General features: G+C 47.9%; 1 protein-coding gene across 1 annotated transcript in view; it reads left to right on the forward strand.

The window, feature by feature from the left end:
- The first annotated feature begins 9,677 nt into the window (after window positions 1–9,677).
- The window catches only part of LOC141128837 (uncharacterized), a 120,674-nt gene continuing 117,769 nt past the window's right edge, over window positions 9,678–12,582 (forward strand). The window contains exons 1-2 of the mRNA XM_073616394.1: window positions 9,678–9,713; window positions 9,798–9,892. Coding sequence (XP_073472495.1) covers window positions 9,678–9,713; window positions 9,798–9,892 — 131 coding nt within the window. The remainder of the gene's footprint in view (window positions 9,714–9,797; window positions 9,893–12,582) is intronic.

Here is a 12,582-nt window from a genome sequence, read left to right on the forward strand (position 1 = left end):
GAAAGTAGGGGCCTGCTCTATATACTTAGCAGAAATTTGGGCCTTAGGTGTTGTTGTGGCCACAACACTGTAAGCCCTCACAGGGCCCTGCTGTGAAATATTAGATCAAGAATTGTAATTACATGCCCCTGTTGAACAGGGGCAGAAAAATTGGGCCTTTGGTGGTGGTGGTGGTGCTGGTGCCACAACACTGTAAGTCCTCACTCGCTCTTGGTGGGCACAGAAATGGGCCCTGCTGTGAAATATTAGATCAAGAATTGTAATTACATGCCCCTGTTGAACAAGGGCAGAAAAATTGGGCCTTTGGTGGTGGTGGTGGTGCTGGTGCCACAACACTGTAAGTCCTCACAGACACTCTAGTTGGAACGCAGGAACGAGCCCTGCTGCAAAGTATTGCATCAAAAATTGTAATTACACGCCCCTGTTAAACAGGGGCTGAAAAATTGGGCCTTAGGCACTGGTGCTGGTGCCACAACACTGCAACCCCTTACAGATACTCTAGTTGGAATGCAGAAACGAGCCCTGCTGCAAAGTATTGCATCAAAAATTGTAATTACACGCCCCTGTTAAACAGGGGCTGAAAAATTGGGCCTTAGGCACTGGTGCTGGTGCCACAACACTGCAACCCCTCACAGATACTTTAGTTGGAACGCAGAAACGAGCCCTGCTGCAAAGTATTGCATCAAAAATTGTAATTACACGCCCCTGTTAAACAGGGGCTGAAAAATTGGGCCTTAGGCACTGGTGCTGGTGCCACAACACTGCAACCCCTCACAGATACTCTAGTTGGAACCGGGAAACGAGCCCTGCTGCAAAGTATTGCATCAAAAATTGTAATTACACGCCCCTGTTAAACAGGGGCTGAAAAATTGGGCCTTAGGCACTGGTGGTGACGCCCAGAACCAAAAATGTTCTTACAAGCTATCAGCGTGATCATTGAGGAGAAAGAGGATAATTACTCAGGGATAGTCACTCAGCATCAGCATAGGCAGTCTTTGAAGGGATCTGAGATTTCAAAAAAAATTATTCGGTTACATCAGCATCAGGTGCTTGGAAGCTGGTGGTGATCCAAGACTGATTCATTTTTATGAAGGTCAGCCGATCGACCGAGTCGGTGGACAGACGCATCCTGTGATCGGTTACAAAGCCTCCAGCAGCACTGAATGTGCGTTCTGAAAGAACGCTGGATGCAGGACAGGCCAGTAGCTCGATTGCATACTGTGCAAGCTCTGGCCAGTGATCCATCCTCAAGACCCAGTAACCCAGAGGATTTTCGGTGGGAAAGGTGTCCAAGTCAGATCTTGCCCCTAGGTATTCCTGCACCATGTAAAACAGACGCTGGCGATGGTTGCTGGAACCAATCATACCTTGGAGCTGCGGACCAAAAAATTGTCTCAACGCATCGGTCAGACGGCCACCTTCTCTACCGCTCCTTCTTTGACTGACCGAAGCCTCAGCAACACGTTGTCCAGAAACAGGAGTTTGTAACCTCCCAGTCTCTGGGAACGCATTGCACAGACCTTTCTGCAAGGCCTCCCAAAGATGTTTCATCCTCTGCTACCTCTGCGATGGCAAGATAAGGTCCACAACCTTACCCTTGTAACGTGGATCAAGGAGGGTTGCCAGCCAGTATTGGTCCTTCTCCTTGATACCACGAATACGAGGATCCTTACGCAGGCTTTGCAGGATCAGGGAGGCCATGCAGCGTAGGTTTGCTGAGGCATTCGGTCCGGAGTCCTCTGGGTCACTAAGGACGACATGGTCCGCAGCCACCTCCTCCCAGCCACGTACAAGTCCATGTGTTTCTTGGGACTGATCCCTTAAAGACTGCTGCTGATGCTGAGTGCCAGGCTCCACCTCCATACTGACACAATCTTCCTCCTCCTCCTCCTCGTCCTCTTCCTGTGTGATCGGCGGGCACGCAGGAACACTGTCTGGATAAAGGGGGCCTTGAGAGCTAAGGAAGTCCTCCTCTTCCTGCCTCTGTTCTGCCTCAAGTGCCCTGTCCATTATTCCATGCAGCGTGTGCTCCAACAGGTGGACAAGGGGGACAGTGTCACTGATGCATGCACTGTCACTGCTCACCATCCTCATGGCCTCCTCAAATGGTGACAGGACAGTGCATGCATCCCTGATCATGGCTCACTGGCGTGGGGAAAAAAAAACAAGCTCCCCTGACCCTGTCCTGGTGCCATAGTCGCACAGGTACTCATTGATGGTCCTCTGCTGCGTGTGCAGCTGCTGCAGCATGACCAACGTTGAGTTCCACCTGGTGGGCATGTCACAGATTAGGCGGTTCTTGGGCAGGTTAAACTCCTTTTGGAGGTCCGCCAGCTGAGCACTGGCATTATATGACCGGGGGAAATGCCTCAGGACATCCTGTAAGCCCGGGTACCTGCCCAAGAACCGCTGCACCAACAAGTTAAGGACGTGAGCCAAACAGGGCACATGGGTCATTTGTTCCTGTCGGAGGGCAGAGAGGAGGTTGGTGCCATTGTTGCAAACCACCATTCCTGCCCTAAGTTGGCATGGCATCAACCACCTCTGAACCTCCCCCTGCAGAGCTGACAGAACCTCTGCCCCAGTGTGGCTCCTGTCCCCCAAGCACACCAGCTCAAGCACCGCATGGCATCTTTTGGCCTGCGTACTTGCGTAGCCCCTTGAATGACTACGGAGCACCGCTGGTTCCAAGGAAAAAGCACAGGAAGAGGCCATGGAGGAAGAAGAAAAGGAGGGTGTGGAGGAGAGAGGTGTGTCACAATCATTAGTAGTGGCATTTTGGAGGCGTGGTGGCGGAACAACCTCCAACACTACTGCACCTTGTCCTGCATCCTTCCCAGCTGCCAGCAGAGTCACCCAATGCGCCGTGAAACTTAGGTAACGTCCCTCTCCATGCCTGCTGGACCATGAGTCAGCGGTAATATGCACCTTACCGCTGACCGCCCTGTCCAGCGAGGCATGGACATTGCCTTCCACATGCTGGTAGAGAGCCGGAATCGCCTTCCATGAGAAAAAGTGGCGTTTGGGTACCTGCCACTGAGGAACCACACATTCCACAAACTCACGGAAGGGGGCAGAGTCTACCAACTGAAAAGGCAGCAGTTGAAGTGCTAGCAATTTTGCCAAGCTGGGCATGTGGATGGCTGGGAGCAAACTTCTTTCGGCGGTGCAGCAGCTGGGGCAGGGAAATTTGCCTGGTGTACCAAAAGCAGATTGCCGACAAGTACTTAGCTGTGACACACCTAATTCTACACCTTCATTCCTCTCAGTGCAGGTCTCAGAGAGGACTGAAGGTATAGTGGGGTTGGAGATCTCAGCTGATGAGGAGCAAGGAGAGGTCCTCTTTGTTCTTTGGTGTGGGTCTTTTAGATACGCTTGCCAACTAACTGCATGGCAGATCAACATATGTCTGGTTAAGCATGTGGTACCCAAGCGGGAGATGTTTTGGCCACGCGAGATACGCTTGAGACATATGTTGCAAATAGCAGCGGTGCGATCTGATGCACTCGTCTCAAAAAAGGCCCACACCAAAGAACTTTTTGAATAACGCGCAGAGACTGCAGCGCCCTGCACATGTGGAGCTTTGGGGTGTGATGCAGTCAATGTGCTGCCCTTAGGCTGGCCCCTGGAGGGCATCCTGCCTCGTTGGTGATGTGCCGCCTCCTCCTCCTCTCTCCTATCAGGCACCCACGTTGAGTCAGTGACCTCATCATCCCCTCCCTCCTCATCACTGGAGCAAACCTGGCAGTATGCTGCAGCAGGGGGAGCATGACTGCCAGATTGCTGTCCTTCTTGGGCACCCCCTCTGTCCGTGCTCATGTTACTGCCTTCATCAAGCTCAGTATCATCATCAGAGCCTTCCAAACGCTGGGCATCCTCCTGGAGCATGTACCCAACACTGTGGTCAAACAGTTCGAGGGACTCCTCAGGAGGACATGGTGGGGCTAGGAAAGGAGTCACTGATGACATTGAGCCGAGGGAAGAGGCCGCTGCTTTGCCAGGCAAAGTACCCTGAGCATGGGTGAGAGAGGATGAGGAGGATGAGGACGGCTTGGTTATCCACTCAACCAAGTCTTCCGCATGTTGTGGCTCAACACGGCCAGCTGCCGAAAAAAAGGCCAAGCGTGTCCCATGGCCACGTGCTGATGAGGATGCACCGTCTCCACGACCAGCACTAGACACAGAGCCTGCTTGCCCTCTCTTATTGGCTTGTGACTGTCTGCCTCTCCTTCTTGGCCTTCCAGACATACTAATGGCCTGTAGCTGCACTAAGCTGGGAAATATATATATATATATATATGTACTGATACTGCAGCTAGCAAAATCAACTGCCTGCCTGTAGTATGAGAACACCACCAACCTTCTACAGGTAGTTTTAGCTGAACACTGTGCAGAGCTCGCAAAAAAATAACTTGCAGCTTTTTTAGTTGCCTGCGGTAGTGATAGGATCAGGAAAACACCACCAACCTTCTACAGGTAGCTTTAGCTGAACACTGTGCAGAGCTCGCAAAAAAATAACTTGTAGGTTTAGCTGAACACTGTGAGGAGGACGCACCACACTAACATGTAGTTTTAGCTGAACACTGTGAGCAGGACGCACTGCACTAACTTTTAGCTTTAGATGAACACTGTGCAGAGGTCTCACTACACTAACTTGTAGGTTTAGCTGAACACTGTGAGGACGCACCACACTAACTTGTAGTTTTAGCTGAACACTGTGAGCAGGACGCACTGCACTAACTTGTAGCTTTAGATGAACACTGTGAGGAGGACGCACCACACTAACTTGTAGTTTTAGCTGAACACTGTGAGCAGGATGCACTACACTAACTTGTAGTTTTAGCTGAACACTGTGCAGAGGTCTCACTTCACTAACTTGTAGTTTTAGCTGAACACTGTGAGCAGGACGCACTACACTAACTTGTAGTTTTAGCTGAACACTGTGCAGAGGTCTCACTACACTAACTTGTAGTTTTAGCTGAACACTGTGAGCAGGACGCACTGCACTAACTTGTAGCTTTAGATGAACACTGTGGGACCACTGGGACCAATCCACACACTGCCTCAGCATATACATTTACATTAGTAAATAATGGCTTCAGCTTGGTCTCCTACCAATAGGAGAACCCCCCCTATTATGTTTCGCCCAGAAGGGTACTAATTGTTGAGGCCTTTACTGGGTGAAACATGTTAGAGTGGGTTCTCCCATGGGTAGGAGACCAAGCTGAAGCTCACTATATGTTGAGGCAATGTGCAGATGGGTGGCATTTAGTTGAAGTCCTCGATGTGTCTGAAGAACCTTATTCAACTCAATCAGCACCTGCAAACATTGTGGCATTGTAAAACTCTGACATTCACAGACATGACTAGGCATGATGAGAACTGTAGTTCCTACAGTTCCTACAGACCTAGAGTGAGATGATGTCATCAGGATTTACATGATTGTGTCATCTCTAAACCAGAATCTCAGTCCAGGGGGTAGATAGTGACCTTGGATGATGCCTAAAAGAAGATGTCACCATCTTTCTAGAGAGAAAAGTAGATAAAGTCATCAGCAGGGGTAGTAATGTGACCTCTGTGAAAGGGAATTAGATGTCCCAATTTAGTCAACAGAAAAAAACAGCTGGCAACTCCATGAACCTCAAACTTTTTTATTATGCCATCCCAGTGAGTAGAAGGACCTTAATCGCTGAGGCCTTTACTGGGTGAAACATGTTAGAGGGGGTTTCAAGCTGAAGCTCACTATATGTTGAGGCAATGTGCAGATGGATGCCATTTGGTTGAAATACTCAATGTGTCTGAAGAACCAACCCGATCATCACCTGCAAACATTGTGTCCAGTCAGCTGGGATAACAGATGGGGCATCTCAAACAGAAGCAATGCATCGCTCAGAGCAGTGGAGCCATGGTATGTAGCTGGAAGCTGTATTCCGAGTGCCCAAGCTGTTGTATCCTCCGATCCACCAAAAGACAATATAGTCAACAGAAAAAAAAAACAGCTGGCAAGAACCTTAAACATCTTTTTTATGACATCCCAGGGAGTAGACAGACAGTGTCAGATGCGTTTCGGCTATAGTTGTGCTGTGAACAAGGCTTATCGCTGAAATGCATCTGCCACTGTTGTGTACTCCCTGGGATAGCATAATAAAGAAGTTTAAGGTTCATGGAGTTGCCAGCTGTTTTTTTTTCTGTTGACTAGATTTGGACATCTGTTCCCTTTCACAGACTTTATCTACTTTTCTCTCTAGAAGGATGGTGACATCTTCTTTCAGGCATCATCCAAGGTCACCATCTACCCCCTGTACTAAGATTCTTGTTCAGAGATGACACAATCATGTAAATCGTGATGAAATCATCTCACTCTAGGCACAGTAATTAAACTGAAGCTCAGGGGAAGGGGGGGCTTCCTGATGGAAAAAAAAAGGTGGAGCGTTGATTGGAAAAATTATACTGATGTTGCCAGAGATGTATTCATGCAGATGTGTAAAGATACTGACAGGTCCACTTTAAGAGACTCTGCCTCCTTCCAAAGTGCTTGCAGCAGCTGTTCTTTTCTCAGATTGAGTGAAGTTATCCTCTCTCTCTAAGGAAAGAGCAGCCTGTCTTTTTGTTGGAGTAGGTCAGTCAGAAGTAGGGATCAGATGAATATAGCTGGGTTTGGTTTGGGAGGGGTTCAGGGAGCTTACTGATGATCTGGTGCCAAATTCCCACATCTGAACCCCATTAAAGTCAATGGGAGTCATGGGAGGCTGGGTACTGCCATGGGGGATATGCACCAAGCAAGCAAGAAAAAAAATGTTTGGTGGGAGCAGCAATTTTAATAATGGTTAAAGTAAAACATTAAAATGTAAAATTCCTTTAACCACTTCAATACCGGGCACTTCCCCCCCTTCCTGCCCAGGACAATTTTCAACTTTCAACGCTGTCGCACTCTGAATGACAATTGTGCTGTTACACTGTACCCAAACTAAATATTTATCATTTTCTTCCCACAAATAAAGCTTTCTTTTGGTGGTATTTGATCACCTCTGCAGTTTTTATTTTTTGCAAACAAACTACAAAATATCAAAATGTTTGAAATTTTTTTTTCTTTGTTTCTGTTATAAAATTTTGTTTTCTCCTTTACTGATGGGCACTTATGAGGGGGCACTGATGAGGAGGCACTGATATGTAGAATTGATGGGCTCTGATAGGCGGCACTGACAGGCGGCACTGATGGGCACCAACAGGCAGCACTGATGGGCACTGACAGGCGGCACTGATTGGTACTGATAGGCAGCACTGATTGGCACTGACAAGTGGCATTGATGGACACTAATAGATGGCACTGATGGGCAGCACTGATTGGGCAGGTACTGACAGGTATTAATGCTGGGCACTGATTGGCACTGTGATGGACACTGATTGGCACTATGGTGCGCACTGACGTGCACTGTGGTGGGCACTGATTGGCACTTTATTGGGCACTGACAGGAGTTAATCATGGCGCACTGACTGGCAGCTGCTGGGCACTGATTGGCAGCTGATGGGTACATTTGATAGGGGCTGTGCTGATAATCAATGTGCTGATTATCAACACAGACCCCCCTCTGACAGGGAGAGCCGCCAATCGGCTCTCCCTGTCAGTGCGAACCGAGGAATGCCGTTTGCCGGCACTTACTAGTTCACGCGATTATCAGCTGTGATTGGTCACAGCTGATCACATAGTAAGAAGTCTGCGTCAGAGGCTTCTTACCAAGATCGGAGATGCGGTGTGTCAGAACGACACACTGTACTCGCGATCATCGTGCTGCGCACCCGCATGGGGGCATACCGGCATGTTATCCTGCTGGACGTCATATGACGCCCAGTCAGGATAACAGAACCACTTCCTGGCCGTCAATCTGCTATAGGCCGGGCGGGAAGTTGTTAAATAACATGTCTGGGGATTCCCTGGCCCTCCCTGTGAGGTGGCACATCTGTACGATGTATACAATCTACTACAGCAACACCGACATTTACAAAGAAAAAATGTTGTTACATTTCTGGCAAATTACAGTTTCCACACCCTTATCTTGATGGGGGTCTGGTATGATGATGAGGGTCTGGTATGATGATGAGGGTCTGGTATGATGATGGGGGTCTGGTATGATGATGAGGGTCTGGTATGAATTTCAAGGGGGACTCCAAGCAAAAACAAAATCCAAAGCAGACCCTTAAATAACAATGCAGCCTGGCAGGCCAGAAAAGTAGGGGGTCAATCATGTACTTCCAACCTGCTTCCCGAACCATACCAGGCCACATGCCCTCAATATAGGGAAGGTACCATTCCAGTGGTGTTTCCCATAGCAAAGCACCTTGTCCCCATGATGATGAATACAAGAGCCTCCTCCCCACAACCCTGGCCCAGTCTGTGGATGGGGGGCTTATAAGAATCTGCTAATTACAGTTCCCAGCCTCTTACTTTTGATTGTAAACAAATGGCTGGGGATTCCCTTCATTCACACCAGACCATTACCCTATATGAGGGTCTTGTAAAATCACATATAGACCCTTATTTTGATGGGGGTCTGGCATGATGATGGGGGTCTGGCATGATGATGGGGGGTCAGGCATGATGATGGGGCGTCTGGTATGATGATGGGGGTCTAGTATGGTGATGAGGGTATGATATGATGATGGGGGTCTGGTATGATGATGGGGGTCTGGTATGATGATGAGGGTCTGGTATGATGATGGGGGTCTGGTATGATGATGAGGGTCTGGTATGATGATGAGGGTCTGGTATGAATTTCAAGGGGGACTCCAAGCAAAAACAAAATCCATAGCAGACCCTTATACAACAATGTAGCCTGGCAGGCCAAAAAAGTAGGGGGTCAATCATGTACTTCCACCCCGCTTCCTGAACCATACCAAGCCACATGCCCTCAATATAGGGAGGGTACCATTCCAGTGGTGATCCCATAGCAAAGCACCTTGTCCCCATATTGATAAATACAAGTGCCTCCTCCTCAAAACCCTGGCCCAATCTGTAGGTGGGGGGGCTTATCAGAATCTGGAAGTCCCTTTAACAATAAAGGGGCCCCTAAATACCAGCCCCTCCACATAAAAGAGAAAAGGGTACACAGTGTCCCTACACAGTCACAAAACATGTGTAAATAAAAACACACCTTTTGACAAGTGTTTTATTTTTAAAAAAAATGTCCCATTATGAAATTTCATTGTCACTCACATCATCCAGGGACAACCATGATGAACATTGCTCGCCAACTTGCTAAAAGAAAAAACCCGCCAACTGATGGGCTTGTCTTATCCCATCGCTACACTCGCAACAAATGACAGCTCTGGTCCTGTCCACAAATGTAAACAATAGGGTGGGGTATTCCCAAAATATGGCCAAGTGGCTATATCTGGGAAATGATGTCATCTACTGTTGCTGTTGACATGACCATATTTGGTCAGTGATGTCAGTGCTATCCTCGCCCCTTTGTTTACATGGCTGGAAATTCCTGGCCAGCAAGTGAATGAGGCCCAATTATGTCACTGACTGCTAAAGACATGGCTGGTGCCTGCTGCTTCAATGACACAATGACATTTGTCTCCTGCCCAGGCAGATAAAAGGCCGGATCAGCAAAGAGCTCTCTGAGATAGATGTTCTGTCCTATTCTATGATTTGTGGCTTTAAGAGAAAAGGAAAGATGGCTTACAAAATGTTAGTAAATCTTGTTGATCTGGTAAAATTACTTTCAGGGGAACTACAGACCAACGTGTGGAGGAGCTGTGTAAACTCTGCTTTGTTTTAATTCTTTTAAGATAAGGAAACCAGTGATCCTAGGAACGATGAGGAGGAGGATAGTTATGATGATGATCATGCTGATGATGATGATGATGATGATGATGATGAAAACAATAGGTGAGAAGCTGTGGATATCTCACTATTTTTTTTTCCATTAATTTTTCCTAGGTGGCAAAAATAAATAAAAAGGGAACAAGATCTTCTAACATGTCCACAGGCCAATTAGAATAGTTGAGCTAAAAATAGGGTTGGAGGGGGTTGGGTGGATGGCAGTCTACCTCCAGTATCTCCTCTATACTAAGCCTCTCCTCTAACCAGGCATGTACTGGCCATTGGGACTATCGGGAGTTTCCCGGTGGGCCGATGGCTCAATGGGCCGGTTTGCTCTGTGTGTCTCTCACTCTGCAGTCCGGGTCTCCTGCGTGTCATAATGAGAAGCAGGCAGAGCCGGCTTGAGCAGCAGCGCTTCCACCTCTAATCCTGCCCCTGTGCAAAATACATCTCCACCATGTGTGGAAGAGGGCACACAACACTTAGATGCAGGGCTGGATGATGATATTTCACAATCCCATTCCCGACCATCAAAGGGAGGGGGGAGGGGAGATTTTTGCATCTCATCTCAGTGTTAGCCAATAATGCTTTGTCCATGCTGCAGCCCCTCCCTCTTCTCCTCCCACCCACCACATTTTGACTTCAGTGTTCCAGGAAGAAGCCACCATTAGTCCTCAGCGTGCTGCTAATTCCCATGTGAGTTTTTTTCTTTATGTTTATTTCAGGGAGGGGGAGAAGGAGGTTCTGCAGCAGCAGGGACAGTCATGTGTTCATACTTCTAGTGTAGGTGATGGAGGAAGAGGGGGACAGGACCAGTATTCTTTTATCTATTCACATTGTCATGTATTTACTCTGGCACTGTATACCACCTAACCTGGCACTATATACCACCTAACCTGGCACTTTATACCACCTAACCTGGCTCTGTATATCACCTAACCTGGCTCTGTATATCACCTAACCTGGCTCTTTATACCAGCCTAACCTGGCTCTGTATACCACCTAACCTGGTACTATATACCACCCAACCTGGTTCTGTATACCACCTAACCTGGTTCTGTATACCACCTAGCCTGGCACTATATACTACCTAACCTGGCACTATATACCACCTAACCTGTTTCTGTATACCACCTAACCTGTCTCTGTATACCACCTAACCTGGCTCTTTATACCAGCCTAACCTGGCTCTGTATACCACCTAACCTGGCACTATATACCACCTAACCTGGTTCTGTATACCACCTAACCTGGTTCTGTATACCACCTAGCCTGGCACTATATACTACCTAACCTGGCACTATATACCACCTAACCTGGTTCTGTATACCACCTAACCTGTCTCTGTATACCACTTAACCTGCCCACTGAGGCTGTAGCAATGTTTCTGCATGACGTTAGCCCTCCCACTTCACTTGTTTTTGTGCTTGTTTGCAAAATTAAAGTGGGCCAGTCTGGATGAAGTACAGGGCCAAATTTTTGTCCTAGTCCATCCCTGCCTCTACCTTCAGTATCCCCTCTATACTGAGCCTCTCCTCTACCTCCAGTATCTCCTCTATACTGAGCCTCTCCTCTACCTCCAGTATCTCCTCTACACTGAGCCTCTCCTCTACCTCCAGTATCTCCTCTATACTGAGCCTCTCCTCTACCTCCAGCATCTCCTCTATTCTGAGACTCTCCTCTACCTCCAGTATCTCCTCTATACTGAGCCTCACCTCTACCTCCAGTATCTCCTCTATACTGAGCCTCTCCTCTACATCCAGTATCTCCTCTATACTGAGCCTCTCCTCTACCTCCAGTATCTCCTCTATACTGAACATCTCCTCTACCTCCAGTATCTCCTCTATACTGAGCCTCTCCTCTACCTCCAGTATCTCCTCATTACTGAACATCTCCTCTACCTCCAGTATCTCCTCTATACGGAGCCTCTCCTCTACCTCCAGTATCTCCTCTATACTGAACATCTCCTCTACCTCCAGTATCTCCTCTATACTGATCCTCTCCTCTACCTCCAGTATCTCCTCTATACTGAGCCTCTCCTCTACCTTCAGTATTCCCTCTATACTGAACCTCTCCTCTACCTCCAGTATCTCCTCTATACTGAGCCTCTCCTCTACCTTCAGTATCTCCTCTATACTGAGCCTCTCCTCTACCTTCAGTATATCCTCTATACTGAGCCTCTCCTCTACCTCCAGTATCTCCTCTATACTGAACCTCTCCTCTACCTTCAGTATCTCCTCTATACTGAGCCTCTCCTCTACCTCCAGTATATTCTCTATACTGAGCCTCTCCTCTACCTCCAGTATCTCCTCTATACTGAGCCTCTACTCTACCTCCAGTATCTCCTCTATACTGAGCCTCTCCTCTACCTCCAGTATCTCCTCTATACTGAGCCTCTCCTCTACCTTCAGTATCTCCTCTATACTGAGCCTCTACTCTACATCCAGTATCTCCTCTATACTGAGCCTCTACTCTACATCCAGTATCTCCTCTATACTGAGCCTCTCCTCTACCTCCAGTATCTCCTCTATACTGAGGCTCTACTCTACATCCAGTATCTTCTTTATACTGAGCCTCTCCTCTACCTCCAGTATCTCCTCTATACTGAGCCTCTACTCTACATCCAGTATCTCCTCTATACTGAGCCTCTCCTCTACCTCCAGTATCTCCTCTATACTGAGCCTCTACCCTTAAAAATCTCCATAGGCGATGTTTAAAAAATTGTACAGGTTGCATGTTTTGAGTTACAGAGGATG

This window comes from Aquarana catesbeiana, linkage group LG01 (genome assembly GCF_042186555.1).
Source record: "Aquarana catesbeiana isolate 2022-GZ linkage group LG01, ASM4218655v1, whole genome shotgun sequence".
Classification (NCBI taxonomy): Eukaryota; Metazoa; Chordata; class Amphibia; order Anura; family Ranidae; genus Aquarana; species Aquarana catesbeiana.